This window comes from Manis javanica, chromosome 5 (assembly GCF_040802235.1).
Source record: "Manis javanica isolate MJ-LG chromosome 5, MJ_LKY, whole genome shotgun sequence".
In the NCBI taxonomy this organism is placed as follows: domain Eukaryota; kingdom Metazoa; phylum Chordata; class Mammalia; order Pholidota; family Manidae; genus Manis; species Manis javanica.
In genome coordinates this window covers 29,056,088-29,072,427 of record NC_133160.1, presented here as the reverse complement: position 1 = coordinate 29,072,427, position 16,340 = coordinate 29,056,088, and the positions used below count along the sequence as shown (strand labels likewise).

The window sequence follows — 16,340 nt, the reverse complement described above, 5'->3', positions numbered from 1 at the left end:
CCTTTCCATAGAAGTAGTCGGGGAGCTGTTTGTTTCTTAGTCACATGACCTATTCATACTTTTGTCACTGACTGGTTTTAAGTTTGAAAAACAAAGAGCTCTTAGTAACTTTGGCAGTCAGACAGCCTATGCCCAGATGGTTTGGGAAACAGGCCAAAGGAATAACTTGATAAATTATTTCTGGTATAGAATTTAATATTTCTATTATATCTAGTATCTCTAGTATAGCGTAGAGAATGATTACAAAACCAATCATCTGTTAAACTGGAAAAAATAGGGAGGGACAGGCTACCATTTCCCTGGGGAAAGAAGTTTTCTTACTTCAAGCTTGATCATCTCGCAGTTTCTTCTGTTTTGCCATTTCTAAAACCCTACGTTATCCCATGCCCCCCCATACCTCCAGCCCCAGATTTTATGAAAATGTTCAAACAATACAGAAAAGGTGAAGGACTAGTACAATGAATACTTGTTATACCCACCACTTAGATTCAACAGTTTTTAACATTTTACCATATGAACAGTTATCTTTATTTTTTCTTTTCTTTTCCTCATTCTTCTTTTGTGTTAAAACTTTTTGAAGTGACTTGTAGACATCATGGTGCTTCACTTCTAAATACTTCCTCTTGCATCTGCTAACAAAAAGGACACTGTATGACCACAACATTGTCTCACCTAAGAAAATTAACAGTGATTCCCTGCTATCATCAAATACTCAAATCCAGTCCATAATCAAATTTTCCCAGATGTCTTATGAATTCGTTTTCTTAAAAATCAAATTCAGGTCTGTACATTGCATTGTATTATTATTCTTTAATCTCTTTTGTGTTAGAAGAGTTCTTCCTCTCTGTTATTTTTGTTTTACATGGCACTGACTCTTTTTAACTTAATTAAAAAAAATTCTGGTAAAATACACAACAAAATTTACCATCTTAACCACTTTTAAATGTATGGTTTAGTGGCATTAAATACATTCACATTGTTGTGCAGCCATTACCACTATTCATCCACAGAACTCTTTTCATCATCTAAAACTGTACCTATTAATAACTCTCCATTCCTTTTCCCCAGCCCCTGGCAACCACCATTCTATTTTCTGTCTCTTAGGAATTTGACTAGTATAGATACCTCATAAAATGAAATCATAGTATTTGTCCTTTTGTGACTGGCTTATTTCACTTACTATAATGTCCTCAAGGTTCATCCATGTTTTAGCATGTGTCAGAATTTCTTTCCTTAAGATTGAATACCATTCCATTCTATGTATATAGCCCAGTTTGTTTGCTCCTCTGGTGATAGACGCTTGGGTTGCTTCTACCTTTTTAAAAAAATTATAGTTGATGTACAGTATTGTATTAGTTTCAGATATACAACATAGTGATTGGACATTTTATACACATGAAATGATCACCCCAATTGGTCCAGTTATCATCTGTCACCATACAAAGTTATTACAATATTATTGACTATATTCCCTATGCTGTACTTTTTATGTCATGACTTAAATTTATAACTGGAAGTTTGTACCTCTTAATTCCCTTCCCCTAGTTTGCTAATACCCACTTCACCCCGGGCAACCACCAGGTTGTTCTCGGTATGAGTCTGTTTCTGTTTTGTTTATTTGTGAGGTTTGTTTTTTAGATTCCACACATAAGTGAAATCATATGGTATTTGTCTTTCTCTGACTGACTTCACTTAGGATTGCTTTTAAAACCTTTTGACTAGTGTGAATAATGTTATGAACATGGGTATACAAATATCTCTTTAAGTTCTTGCTTTCAGTTATTTTGGGTGTATACCCAGAAGTGAAATTGCTAGATTATATATGGTCATTCTCTTTTTAATTTTTAGAGACATTGCCATTCTGTTTTCCATAGTAGCTACACTATTTTACATTCCCATTAACAGTGCACACAGGTCCCAATTTCTACCCATCATTTTTCATTTTTGTTTCTTTTTATAGTAGTGGTCTTGATTTGTGTGGGCATAGTATTTCTGTAGTTTTGATTTTCATTTCCCTAATGACTAATGAGGTTGCACATCTTTTCATGTGCTTATTGGCCATTCATATATCTTTTCTGGAGAACTATTCAAATCCTTTGCCCACTCTGAATTGTTTTTTTGTTGTTGTTGAATTGTAGGAGTTCCTCGTATATACTGGGTAGTAGCCTTTTGTCAGATATATGATTTGCAAATATTTTCTCCCATTCTGAGGGTTGCCTTTTCACTCTGTTAATCACTGTTATAATAAGTAATATAATTAATTTCACTCTGTAAAATGTCCTTTGTTGAAATAAGTTTTAAAATTTGATGGTCTCATTTATATGTTTTTCTTTTGTTGTCTGTGCTTTTGTGGTCATAGCAAGAAATCCTTGCCAAATCCAATGTCATGAAGCTTTCCCATATATTTTCTTCTAAAAGTTTTATAGTTTTAGGCTTATATTTAGGTCTTTATTATATTGAGTTAAATTTTGTGTATGATGTAATGTAAGGTAAAGGTCTGAATTCATTCTTTTGCATGTGGATATAGTTTCCTCAAAACCATTTGTTGAAAAAAAATCTTTCTCATTGAATGGTCTCAATAGCATGGTCAAAAATAATTTGACCATGAGGACGTAATAAGTGACATAAGCCAGTCACAGAGGAGTTTATTTCTAGGCTCTCTATTCTGTTCTGTTGTTCTGTTTGTCTTTCTTTATGCCAGTACCACACTGTTTTGATTACCATAGCTTTGTAGTAACTTTTGAAATCAGGCAGTGTATCCTCCAGCTTTGTCCTTTTTCAATAATGTTATGGTTATTCTGGGTCCCTTGAGATTTCATATGAATTTTAGGTTGGATTTTATTATTTTTGCAAAAAAATATCATTGGAATTTTGGTGGAATTACATTGAATCTGTAGATCATTTTGTGTAATGTGACAACTTAGCAGTATTAAATCTTCCAATGCATGAACAAATGTATTTCCATTATTGCTGGCTTTAATTTCTTTTAGAAATTGTTTCTCTGAATCCCCACCAGCATTTTGGTATTGTCATTTTTTTATTTTAGCTTTTCTAATAGATTTGTAGTAATATCTCATTGTGGTTTTAATTTGCATTTCCCTAATGGATAATGATTTTGAGCATGTTTTCAAGTGCTTATCTGTATCCTTTTTGAGGAAATGTTTCATTATGCCTTTTGCTCATTTTCTAATTGTTTTTTACTGTTGAGTTTTGAGAGTTCCTTATGTATTCTTCTTTGCAAATATGTTATCCCAATCTGTAGCTTGTCTTTTCATTCTCTTTACAAGGTCTTTCACAAAGCAAAAAATTTTAATTTTGATTAAGTCCCATTTATCAGTTTTTTTTATATGGATCATACTTTTGGTATCAAGTCCAAGAACTTCATCAAATCTTAAGTCCAGAGTATTTTCTTCTAGGATTTATAGTTTCACATTTGAATATTTAAATCTGTGATCTATTTTGAGCTAATTTTTGCATAAGGTATAGGGTTTAGGGTGAGGTTCATGGTTTTGTCTATGGGTATTCAGTTACTCTAACACCATTTATTGAAAAGACTATCCTTCCTCCATTGAATTGCTTTTGAACCTTTATCAAAAATAAATTAGCTATATTAGTGTGGGTCTATTACTTACTACTCTTTTCTGTTCCATTGACCTATTGTCTTTCTCTCAGCCAACACCACTCAGTCTTGATTACTTTAGCTATATAAGTCTTGGCATTAGGTAGAATAATTCCTCCCACTTTATTCTTTTTTTCAAAACATTTTTTATTCTATATAAATGCATTTCCATATAAGTTTTAGAGTAATCTACAAAAAATCTTGATGAGATTGTGTTAAACCTGTACATTAACTTGGGGAGAATTGACATCAACATTATGTTGAGTCTTCCAATCCATGAACACACAATGTCCATTTACTTAGATCTTCTTTGATTTCCTTTATCAGTGTTTTGTGGTTTTTAGCTTTTAAGTCCTATGCATGCTTTGTTAGATTTCTATTTAAATTTAGATTTTGTTTACCAGGTGTTTGTTGCCTTTATACAGAAGTACCATTGATTTTTTTTTTCTGTTAGTCTTTTATTTTTTATTTTTTTTTATTTTGTTATCATTAATCTACAGTTACATGAAGAACATTATGTTTACTAGGAGTACCATTGATTTTTATCTGTTAATCTTACGACCTTGTTGAACTCATTTATTAGTTTTTTGGTAGATTCTGTGAGATTCCCTACATAGGCCTTATGTCATCTGCAAATAGGGATAGTTTTATTTCTCCCTTTTTAATCTCTGTGTCTTTTATTTCCTTTTCTTGTCTTATTGCATAGGATAGAACTTCCAGTATTATGTCAAATAAAGTGGTGAAAGCAGACATCCTTTCCTTACTCCTCCTTTTAAAGGAAAAACATTTAGTCTTTCACCATCAAGTACAATCCCAAACTTTGCTTTGAAGGCTTTTTGTAGATACTCTCTATCAAGTCGAGGAAACTCGTTTATTTCTAATTTTCTGAGTTTTTTAAAATTGTGAATGGGTGTTGAATTTTGTCAGGTGATTTTTTTCTGTATTAATATGATTGTATGATTTTTTTTTTTTTTAGCCTGTTAATGTGATAGATTACTTTGATTTACCAATAATGAAACAAACTTGCATTCCAGGGAAAACCCCTCTTGGTCATGCTGTATAATTCTTTTGATATGTTGTTGAATTCTATTTGCTAATTTTGTTGACCCTTGAACAACACAAGGGTAGGGGTGCCAACCCCCTGTGCAGTCAAAAATCCACAATGACTTTTGACTCCCCAAAACCTTAACTAATAGCCTGCTGTTAACTGCAAGCCTTATTGTAATGTAAACAGTTGATTAACACATATTTTGTATATTACATGTGTTATATACCCTATTCTTACAATAAAGAAAGCTAAAGAAAAGAAAATGCCTTTTCAATTTGTTACAATTCTCAAAAAAATGTTTCCAATATGTTTATTGCAAAAAAGCCATGTATAAGTAGACCCGTATAGTTCAAACCTATTTTTGCTCAAAAGTCAACTGTATTTTATTAAGGATTTTTACATTTATACTCATGACAAATGGTTATTGGTCTGTAGTTTTCTTTTCCTTTTCTTTCTTTTTTTGGTACTGTCTTTGTCTGGTTTTGGTATTAGGTGGAAGATTGTGAACATCTTGAAGGAAAAAGTGGTGATGACCACTAAGTCATGGAGTGGATGACTTGGGGCATGGGGGCATCAGAAAGAATCCAGGGGGAAAAAAGAAATCCAGGGAAGGGAAATAGTGTTGTTTGGCTGGAAATACTATTGCTTGGGTGAGTATAGGGAATGTACCAGAGCAGATTCAGTGAGGGGTGGGGATGAAGTCTGATTGTCATGGATGCAGCAGTTAGTGTAGTTGGTTTGTAGAGGATTTTAGTTAATGATGGAGTAGGGCAGGGAATATGTTGACTTTAGAGAAAAACTGAAATATTAAAGTGTTAGCGAGTGAATAGTGGAGGCAGATCCTGGACCTGGAGGTGACAGGGAGAAACCCAGTGGAAGGATCAGTCTTGAGCAGGAAATTGAGCACCTTTCTGTGAGACTGCCAGGAAGGAGAACGGGTTCTTATGGAGAGCATGGGTGATGTGATACTAATGTCTGGGAGTGCCTCTCCTTGTGCTTTGTTGGGGAGGAGGGGGCTATCCCTAAGACCAAAGGAATAATCTGTACGAAATGGGAGCAAGTACCCTTCACTGACAATCTATCGGGGTAGTTGTGATGACGAATCAGTCTCATGTAAGTCCTTAGATCAGTTTTTGGTTTTTATCTGTTTTTTTTTTTTTTTTTTTGCTTTGCTTTTAACAGATTGATGAGTACCACAAGGCAAACCAATGTGGAAATTCTTTAATAATCCTCAAAAATGAGAAGTCACTGGAGGTCCTTCTGGTCAGCTGCTGGGTCTCAGTCCTGCCCAGCACTGACATGAGAGGGCCTTTAGCTCTATCCTCTGTTGAGCCAAGAGAGCCACTGACCATCCCATTTGTAAGCAGCAGTTCTGCCTTAGTCTTCAGATCAGTTTTGTATAATCTCTTCCAGAAAATAGCAGCATAGGGGAATACTTTCCAGGTGATTTTCTGGTTTTGATACCAAAACCAGACAAGGACCAGTATCCATCCTAGCAGTCATTCCTTTTCCTCACGCGTTCATGTGCTGGCACTCGGGGAGCTGATTTCTGTTCTTCTTGCAGTTGCAGCCGACTCCGCCAGGTTCAGAGCATCCTGACCCAGTGCAGCAAGTCTCAACCTGATGGAATTCTCTGCATCCTAGGTCAGTCTTTTGATAAGGCGGGACTCAGGGTTGGGGCAACCTTATTAAAGTTCACAGGAATATACTAATAGTTTCATTGTGAGATAAACTGTGAAACAAATGGACTCAGGACCATTGAGAGGCAGAATTGAGCATTTATTTCTTCTTTAGATTTTTTTTTATTATGAAGATACATCATATAATTTAAAAATTAAAACAATATATGAATAATAATGAACAGAGCTTCCTAACCGTCCCAGATTCCCAGTCCCACTCCCCAGAAATAACACTGTTGAATGGGAACATTTTACACATATTGTTGTTAACCTGATTTAAAAATTTTCATTTGATAATATATCGTGGAGATTTTTCTCTATCAGATTGATCTCCTTCCTTATCTCATTTTCATTTATATCCATAGTATTGAGTCCTAGAAGTGGAATCATTAGGTCAGGTGGTTTGTTCATAAACCACACTTTCCTTTCCAGAAGCAAACTGCAGCAGTTTGTGGTTTGTCCTTCCTTAGATATTCTATGCATAATTTTGTTTTTTCTCTTAACAGCACTTTTGTTTAACCTTATGAGAGGCAGTGTGCAGAGTGGTTAAAAACCCTGGGGCCAGGCATGTTTTGGGTTTGAATCCTGGATCCACCACTCAGTCCCAGTGTGGTGGACCTGGAATTCCAGCCAGAGGTTTCAAATGCTTAAGCAACAGTTACTGGATTCTCTTCCCAGCTGCATCCATCAGGAGTATGGGGGCTTTCTTTGCCATGAATTTACCTATAAATAAAGCCACCTATTTGTTACTGTACTTATGCTGTTATTTCTATTATACTCAACCTAGTGAAAATAGGCAGCATAAAATTGATTCCATGGGCTATTTGAATATAGAATACTGAAGGATTGAGAAAAGGCTCAATTATAAGAATATCCTGAGGCAGATAAGTATCTGTTTTAATAAAAACCAAGTGTTGTGGAAATTGGTGTGTTTAAGGTTATATGTGAAGATGAAGGTAAAACATTAATAAACCTTCAGGACAAAGAGCTTTATGTGAAAGTCAAGCAAGAAATCAGTGAAGGACTCCGTATACTTTGAAACAGATTCTGAGGTTTAGTGAATTGTACTTTTCTGTGTAATTAGAATTGTCATAGCATCTCATTGTTTGTTGGTTAATTGGTTTAACTGGCCTTCTAACTGCTGGAACACCCTTCCAGGCAACTCTGATTCAACTCATCTTCATTTTAGCATTTGTCATTTAGTTATTACGGTATAGGAAATGTTCTTAATTTCTGCTAACCTTTTTTTTAAATAGCTCCATGGTGGTATAATTGACATATAATAAACCACACATAAAGTGTACAATATGGTAAGTTTTGACATATGTACACATATGTGAAACTACCAACACAATCAAGATGGTGCAAGTATCTATTACCTCCAAGTTCCCTTGTGCCCTTTTGTAAGGACTCTGTTCTGCCCCTTCCCCACTCTCAGACAACTACTGATATGCCTTCTGTCACTATACATTAGTGTATATTTCCTAGAGTTTTATATAAATGGAACCATACAGTATACACTCTTTTTGTTTGACTTCTTTCATTCAGCATATATATTTTGAGATTCATCCATATTGTAGCATGTATTGCTAGTTCATCCTTTCTTATCGGTGGTGAGTATTTTACTGTGTATATTCTATATGCCTATTTGCTTATCTGTTCAACTGTCAATGGATATTTGGGTTTCTGTTTTTTTCCTATTACAAATAAAACTGGTATAAACATTTGCATACAAAGTGATTATACCATTTTATTTTCTTACCAGCAGCTTCCAAGAGTTCCATTTCTCACCAACACTTGGTATGGCCAATCTTGTTTTTTTCCTTTTTAATAAACTTTATTTAAAAAAAAAACAATTTTGGGTTTACAGAAAAATAGCAAAGGTTGTACAGAGTTTCCATGTTTCTGCTATTATTTGCATTTTAAATTAATAATGGTACATTTGTCACAAATAATGAATCAATATTAATACATTATTAACTAAAGCACACCTTCATCAGATTTCCTTAGTTCTTACCTGATGTCCTTTTCTTGTTCCAGGATCCCATCCTGGATACCACATTACATTTATATTAGTTGTTGTGTCTCCTGAGGCTCCTCTTGATTATGGTAGTTTGTCAAACTTCCCTTGTTTTTGATGATGACCTTGACAGTTTTGAGTAGTAGTAGTCAAGTATTTTGTAGAATGTCCCTCTTTTGGGATTTGTCTTATGTTTTTCTCATGATTAGACCTGGGTTATGGGTATTGGGTAGACAGAAGACTGGTGAAGTAACATGCCATTTTCATCATATGATTTCAAGGATACATACTATCAGTATGACTTTTCACTATTTATATTGCTCTTGATCACCTGGCTGAAATACTGTTTGTCAGGTTCTGCACTGTAAGGTTATTTTGCCCGCCCCTCTTCTATATTCTCCTCTTTGGAAGGAAGTCACTATGCCCTCCACACTTAAGGAGTGGGGAGTTATGCTCTTTGAGGAAGGGAATATCTACATAAATTATTTGAAATTCTGAATTCTCTCCCATTTATTTATGTATTCAATCATTTATTTGTCTCAGTCTGGACTCATGAATATTTATTTTATACTTTGAGTTAAAACCCAGTATACTTTATTTATATGTTGGGTTATATTCTGCTACTTCAAATTGTTCCAGCTTTGCCCACTTAGAGCTCTTTCAGTTGACTCCTATGTCCCTCCCTTTGATGTACTCCACATCAGTTTTTGTTTAACACTTCTGTACTTTCTAGAACTGTAAGATACTCCAGGGTTTTGTATATTTTCTGCTCCAGTCCTAGAGTCAGCTATTTTTCCAAGGAACCTTGGTCCTTTTTATTGGAGAATATTAGAAACCAAGATCTGGGCACTTGGGCCATATTTTCTGGTTCCTTCTATCCTCAAGAATTGCTTTTTGGAAATCAGTAGCTTTAGTAATCTATGCTATTTGTCTCAATTATATAAATCTTGAATCCTAGTAAGGATACTTAATGCTGAGGCCTGTTTGTTTCACAGAGTTGCTTAGCTTGGTTTCAGGCTCAGACAGGTGTGATCTGCTGCCATTAACCTAACCATCAGGGTTTTACTGAGCAAGGGCAAGTTTTGGGGGCTTATTGGCTCCCCATTGTACAGTACAGCTGATCAGAGCCTCCTTTTGCCTTTCAGGAATCGATAGCAGGTACAATGAAGGCTGCAGAGAGCTGGCAAATTATCTTCTGTTTGGTTTGTACAATCAGAATACCAGTGATTTTGAGAAAACAGGGTTTTCAGAAGAAGTTCTAGATGGTAAGTATATATTGGTAAATTCTGTGTGAAAGAGGAGTAGGAATTTATTTCTTTTGATCTGTATTTCATGATCTTTTTAAGGGAAAGTACCAAATTTAAAGTGAACCTGAAGCCCCAGCAAATGTTTGCCTTTTTTATTAATGAACAGCATTTCTACTTTGCTGATATCTTAAATAGTGCATTGCAGTTGGTTACCTGCTGGATGGTAAGAGACTAGATACAAGCACTTTTCGGAATATGCCTACTGGATAAATCAGCTTTAGGGAAGAAAAGTAAACATCAGCATTTGGCTTTGCATCTTCTTGGCAAGATTCTTATTTTCCTCTGAATTTCCCACTGCCTCTACATGCTGGGAGGTTGAGATTATGTGTGTAGTCCTATGAAAGCACTTTTCAGTTTTGAGTCAAGGATGAGCCTGCCAGCTCCTCCTACAAGGAAGACTGTGGCTCTTCAGCTTAGGAGCAAAGGCTCTTTGTCCTGCTTTATCTTTGGGAATTGTTTTTTGTGTGACTTTCATTCGTGATGATGCCCATAAGTACAATGCAGGCTTTCTGCCTGCATTCCCTCTCTCAGCTCTGAGATACTCACCCTGTGTTTCTGCTGCGGTGGGCTGATGCCCAGAAGCTCTCTCTGATATCATGTACTTAGCATCATGACTTATCTGCCAGATGGGTCAGGAGACACAGGAATAGACAAATCAAACTGGATAAAAGACAGACAACTCTCGTGAAGCAGCTAGGCGATGCATGAAAGCAAATGTCTGATGTGAAGTAATCTTGCTGTGGACCCAGGAGCAGTGGTTTTTAACTGGGGGCACTTTTATTCCCCAAGGGACATTTGGCACTATCTGAAGATGTTTTTGATTGTCACAACTGGGCAGAATGGATAGAGGCTAGAGATGATACTAAATAAACATCTTACAATATCTAGGACAGCTCCCCACAACAAAGAATGATCTGGTCTAAACTGTCATAGTGCTGAGGCTGAAGTGCCTGGTCCAGTGTGTGAAAATCCTTCTAGAGTAAAGCCCTTAATAATGTTTATCCTTACAAATTGGTTAAAGGTTTCCTTTTTTTTATTAATAAGTACAGAAAGAGCAAGCTGAAATTATTCCTTCATTAAATTTCTTTCAGTTCAAATTTAATTTCAGAGTTTGAATTAAAAACATGTTTCCTTATACTGTACTATATCTACTGGTTTGGAAAAAATTCATCTTGGCAGCTCATTTATAGAGTTTTAAAAAGATGCTTGGTAAGAACTTGTTGGTTATGCTTCAGAAGATTGAAGACTGACAAGAATTAGGCTTGGAGTGGATTAATGATTGTACATTGAGCATTGAGTCCCTATACAGAATTTTATTGTTGTTAACAACCATTTGATTAATAAATATGAGAGATGCCCTCTCAAAAAAAAAAAAAAAAAAAAAGACAGATGCTTGTACCAGCCACACATTTCACTGCAGCCATGGTTGATAAGGGTATCACAGTACTGAAATTAAGGAAGTAGTTTAAATCCTCAAACGTATGCTTTTTTTTGCTTATCTTTCTCTTTATCCTGTCACCTGGCACAGTGCTTGCTTATGAAATGAACATTTTCTTCCAAACTAATACATTCATTTTTTAAATCCAAGTAGTTGGAGAGCTGAGATCACCAGTTTTATGTTTCTGCATTTCAGTCTCTAATTGTATGAGAGGAAAAGAGGCCAACAAGAGGATGAGGATTTATTTATTTATTTATTTTTATTTTGTTATCATTAATCTACAACTACATGAAGAACATTATGTTTACTAGGCTTTCCCCTTCACCATATCCCCCCCACACACTCCATTAGTCACTGTCCATCAGCGTAGTAAGATACTATAGAATCACTACTTGTCTTCTCTGTGTTGCACAGCCCTCCCCGTGCACCCCCCCACATTATACATGCTAATCGTAATGCCCCCTTTCTTTTTCCCCACCCTTATCCCTCCCTTCCCACCCATCCTCCCCAGTCCCTTTCCCTTTCGTAACTGTTAGTCCATTCTTGGGTTCTGTGATTCTGCTGCTGTTTTGTTCCTACAGTTTTTGTTTGGTCTTATACTCCACATATGAGTGAAATCATTTGGTACTTGTCTTTCTCTGCCTGGCTTATTTCACAGAGCATAATATCCTCTAGCTCCATCCATGTTGTTTCTTCTTATGGCTGAATAATATTCCATTGTGTATATGTACTACATCTTCTTTATCCATTCATCTACTGATGGACACTTAGGTTGCTTCCATTTCTTGGCTATTGTAAATAGTGCTGTGATAAGCAGGGGTGCATCTGTCTTTTTCAAACTGGGCTGCTGCATTCTTAGGGTAAATTCCTAGAGGTGGAATTCCTGGGTCAAATGGCATGTCTATTTTGAGCTTTTTGAGGAACCTCCATACTGCTTTCCACAATAGTTGAACTAATTTACATTCCCACCAGCAGTGTAGGAGGGTTCCCCTTTCTCCACAACCTCGCCAACATTTGTTGTTGTTTGTCTTTTGGATGGTGGCCATCCTTACTGGTGTGAGGTGATATCTCATTGTGGTTTTAATTTGCATTTCTCTGATGACTAGCAATGTGGAGCATCTTTTCATGTGTCCGTTGACCATCTGAATTTCTTCTTTGGAGAAGTGTCTGTTCAGCTCCTCTTCCCATTTTTTAATTGGAGTGTTTGCTTTTTGTTTGTTGAGGTGCGTGAGCTCTTTATATATTTTGGATGTCAGCCCTTTATCAGATCTGTCATTTATGAACATATTCTCCCATACTGTAGGATGCTTTTTTGTTCTATTGACGGTGTCCTTTGCTGTACAGAAGCTTTTCAGCTTGATATAGTCCCACTTGTTCATTTTTGCTTTTGTTTCCCTTGCCTGGGGAGATATGTTCATGAAGAAGTTGCTCATGTTTATGTCCAAGAGATTTTTGCCTATGTTTTTTTCTAAGAGTTTTATGGTTTCATGACTTATATTCAGGTCTTTGATCCATTTCGAATTTACTTTTGTGTATGGGGTTAGACAGTGATCCAGTTTCATTCTCTTACATGTAGCTGTCCAGTTTTGCTTGCACCATCTGTTGAAGAGACTGTCATTTCCCCATTGTATGTCCATGGCTCCTTTATCATATATTAATTGACCATATATGTTTGGGTTAGTGTCTGGAGTCTCTATTCTGTTCCACTGGTCTGTGGCTCTGTTCTTGTGCTAGTACCAAATTGTCTTGATTACTATGGCTTTGTAGTAGAGCTCGAAGTTGGGGAGTGAGATCCCCCCCACTTTATTCTTCCTTCTCAGGATTGCTTTGGCTATTCGGGGTCTTTGATGTTTCCAAATGAATTTTTAAAATATTTGTTCCAGTTCGTTGAAGAATGTTGTTGGTAATTTGATAGGGATTGCATCAAATCTGTATATTGCCTTGGGCAGGATGGCCATTTTTACGATATTAATTCTTCCTAGCCAAGAGCATGGGATGAGTTTCCATTTGCTAGTGTCCGCTTCAATTTCTCTTAAGAGTGTCTTATAGTTTTTAGGGTATAGGTCTTTCACTTCCTTGGTTAGGTTTATTTCTAGGTATTGTATTCTTTTTGATGCATTTGGGAATGGAATTGTTTTCCTGATTTCTCTTTCTATTGGTTCATTGTTAGTATATAGGAAAGCCTCAGATTTCAGTGTGTTAGTTTTGTATCCTGCAACTTTGCTGTATTCTGATATCGTTCTGATAGTTTTGGAGTGGGGTCTTTAGGGTTTTTTATGTACAATATCATGTCATCTGCAAATAGTGACAGTTTAACTTCTTCTTTAACAATCTGGATTCCTTGTATTTCTTTGTTTTGTCTAATTGCCGTGGCTAGGACCTCCAGTACTATGTTGAATAACAGTGGAGAGAGTGGGCATCCCTGTCTTGTTCCCGATCTCAGAGGAAAAGCTTTCAGCCTCTCTCTGTTTAGTATGATGTTAACTGTGGGTTTATCATATATGGCCTTTATTATGTTGAGGTACTTGCCCTCTATACCCATTTTGTTGAGAGTTTTTATCATGAATGGATGTTGAATTTTGTTGAATGCTTTTTCAGTGTCTATGGAGATGATCATGTGATTTTTGTCCTTCTTTTTGTTGATGTGGTGGATGTGGTGGAATGTTGATAGATTTTCGAATGTTGTACCATACTTGCATCCCTGGGATGAGTCCCACTTGGTCATGGTGTATGATCCTTTTTATATATTTTTGAATTCAGTTTGCTAATATTTTGTTGAGTATTTTTGCATCTATGTTCATCAGGGATTTTGGTGCATAATTTTCTTTTTTGTTGGGGTCTTTGCCTGGTTTTGGTATTAGGGTGATGTTGGCTTCATAGAATGAGTTTGGGTGTATTCCCTCCTCTTCTATTTTTTGCAAAACTTTAAGGAGAATGGGTATTTATATCTTCTCTATACGTCTGATAAAATTCTGAGGTAAATCCATCTGGGCTGGAAGTTTTGTTCCTGGGTAGTTTTTTGATTACTACTTCAGTTTCTTTGCTGGTAATTGGTTTGTTTAAATTTTGTGTCTCTTCCTTGGTCAGTCTTGGAAGGTTGTATTTTTCTAGGACGTTGTCCATTTCTTCTAGGATTTTCAGCTTGTTAGCATGTAGGTTTTCATAGTATTCTCTGATAATTCTTTGTATTTCTGTGGGGTCCGTTGTGATTTTTTTCTTTCTCATTTCTGATTCTGTTGATTCTCTTTTTCTATTAATAAGTCTGGCTAGAGGCTTATCTATTTTGTTTATTTTCTCAAAGAACCAGCTCTTGATTTCATTGATTTTTTCAATTGTTTTATTCTTCTCAATTTTATTTATTTCTTCTCTGATCTTTATTATGTCCCTCCTCTGCTGACTTTACGCCTCATTTGTTCTTCTTTTTCCAATTTCGATAATTGTGACATTAGACTATTCATTTGGGATTGTTCTTCCTTCTTTAAATATGCCTGGATTGCTGTATACTTTCCTCTTAGAACTGCTTTTCCTTCGTCCCACAGAAGTTGGGGCTTTGTGTTGTTGTTGTCATTTGTTTCCATATATTGCTTGGTATCTATTTCAATTTGGTCGTTGATCCATTGATTATTTAGGAGCATGTTGTTAAGCCTCCATGTGTTTGTGGGCCTTTTGCTTTCTTTGTAGAATTTAGTTCTAGTTTTATACCTTTGTGATCTGAAAAGTTGGTTGGTAGAATTTCAATCTTTTGGAATTTACTGAGTCTCTTTTTGTGGCCTAGTATGTGATCTATTCTGGAGAATGTTGCATGTGCACTTGAGAAGAATGTGTATGCTGTTGCTTTAGGATTTAGAGTTCTATAGAAGTCTGTTAGGTCCATCTGTTCTAGTGGGTTGTTCAGTGCCTCTGTGTCCTTGCTTATTTTCTGTCCAGTGGATCTATCCTTTGGAGAGAGTGGCGTGTTGATGTCTCCTAAAATGAATGCATTGCATTCTGTTTCATCCTTTAGTTCTGTTAGTATTTGTTTCACATATGCTGGTGCTCCTGTGTTGGGTGCATATATATTTTAATGGTTATATCCTCTTGTTGGACTGAGCCCTTTATCATTATGTAATTTCCTTCTTTATCTCTTGTGACTTTCTTTGTTTTGAAGTCTATTTTGTCTGATACTAGTACTGCCACACCTGCTTTTTTCTCTCTGTTCTTTGCATGAAATATCTTTTTCCATCCCTTGACTTTTAGTCTGTGTATGTCATTGGGTTTGAAGTGAGTCTCTTGTATGCAGCATATAGATGGATCTTGCTTTTTTATCCATTTCTTACTCTGTGTCTTTTGATTGGTACATTCAGTCCATTTACATTTAGGGTGATTATTGAAAGATATGTACTTATTGCCATTGCAGGCTTTAGATTCGTGGTTACCAAAGGTTCAAGGTTAACATCTTTAGTATGTTACTGTCTAACTTAACTCGCTTATTGTGCTATTGTAAACACTGTCTGGTGGTTCTTTATTTCTCTCCCTTATTCCTCCTCCTCCATTCTTTATATGTTGGGTGTTTTATTCTGTGCTCTATTGTGTTTCCTTATCTGCTTTTGTGGGTAGTTGATTTTATTTTTTGCCTTTAGTTAGTATTTGGTTGGTCTGCTTTTTTTGCTGTGATTTTATTTTCTCTGGTGACATCTATTTAGCCTTAGGAGTGCTTTCATCTAGAGCAGTCCCTCTTAAATACCCTGTAGAGGTGGTTTGTGGGAGACAAATTCCTTCAACTTTAGCTTGTCTGGAAATTGTTTAGTCCCTCCTTCATATTTAAATGATAATCATGCTGGATACAGTATTATTGGTTTAAGGCGCTTCTGTTTCATTGCATTAAATATATCATGCCATTCTCTTCTGGCCTGTAAGGTTTCTGTTGAGAAGTCTGATGATAGTCTGATGGGTTTTCCTTTGTAGGTGACCTTTTTTTTCTCTCTCGCTGCCTTTAAAACTCTGTCCTTGTTCTTGATCTTTGCCATTTTTATTGTTATGTGTCTTGGTGTTGTCCTCCTTGGGTCCCTTCTGTTCAGAGTTCTGTGTACTTCTGTGGTCTGAGCGATTATTTCCTCCCCCAGTTTGGGGAAGTTTTCAGCAATTATTTATTCAAATATACTTTCTATTCCTTTTTCTCTCTCTTCTTCTTCTGGTTCCCCTATAATGTGGATATTGTTCCTTTTGGATTGGTCACACAGTTCTCTTAAT

General features: G+C 36.0%; 1 protein-coding gene across 3 annotated transcripts in view; it reads left to right on the top strand.

The window, feature by feature from the left end:
* Window positions 1–16,340, top strand: part of DNAAF9 (dynein axonemal assembly factor 9) — a 156,225-nt gene that overhangs the window by 10,133 nt on the left and 129,752 nt on the right. For all 3 annotated transcript variants that reach the window (XM_073236851.1, XM_073236850.1, XM_073236852.1), the window contains exons 2-3: window positions 6,232–6,311; window positions 9,512–9,631. In XM_073236851.1, coding sequence (XP_073092952.1) covers window positions 6,232–6,311; window positions 9,512–9,631 — 200 coding nt within the window. The remainder of the gene's footprint in view (window positions 1–6,231; window positions 6,312–9,511; window positions 9,632–16,340) is intronic.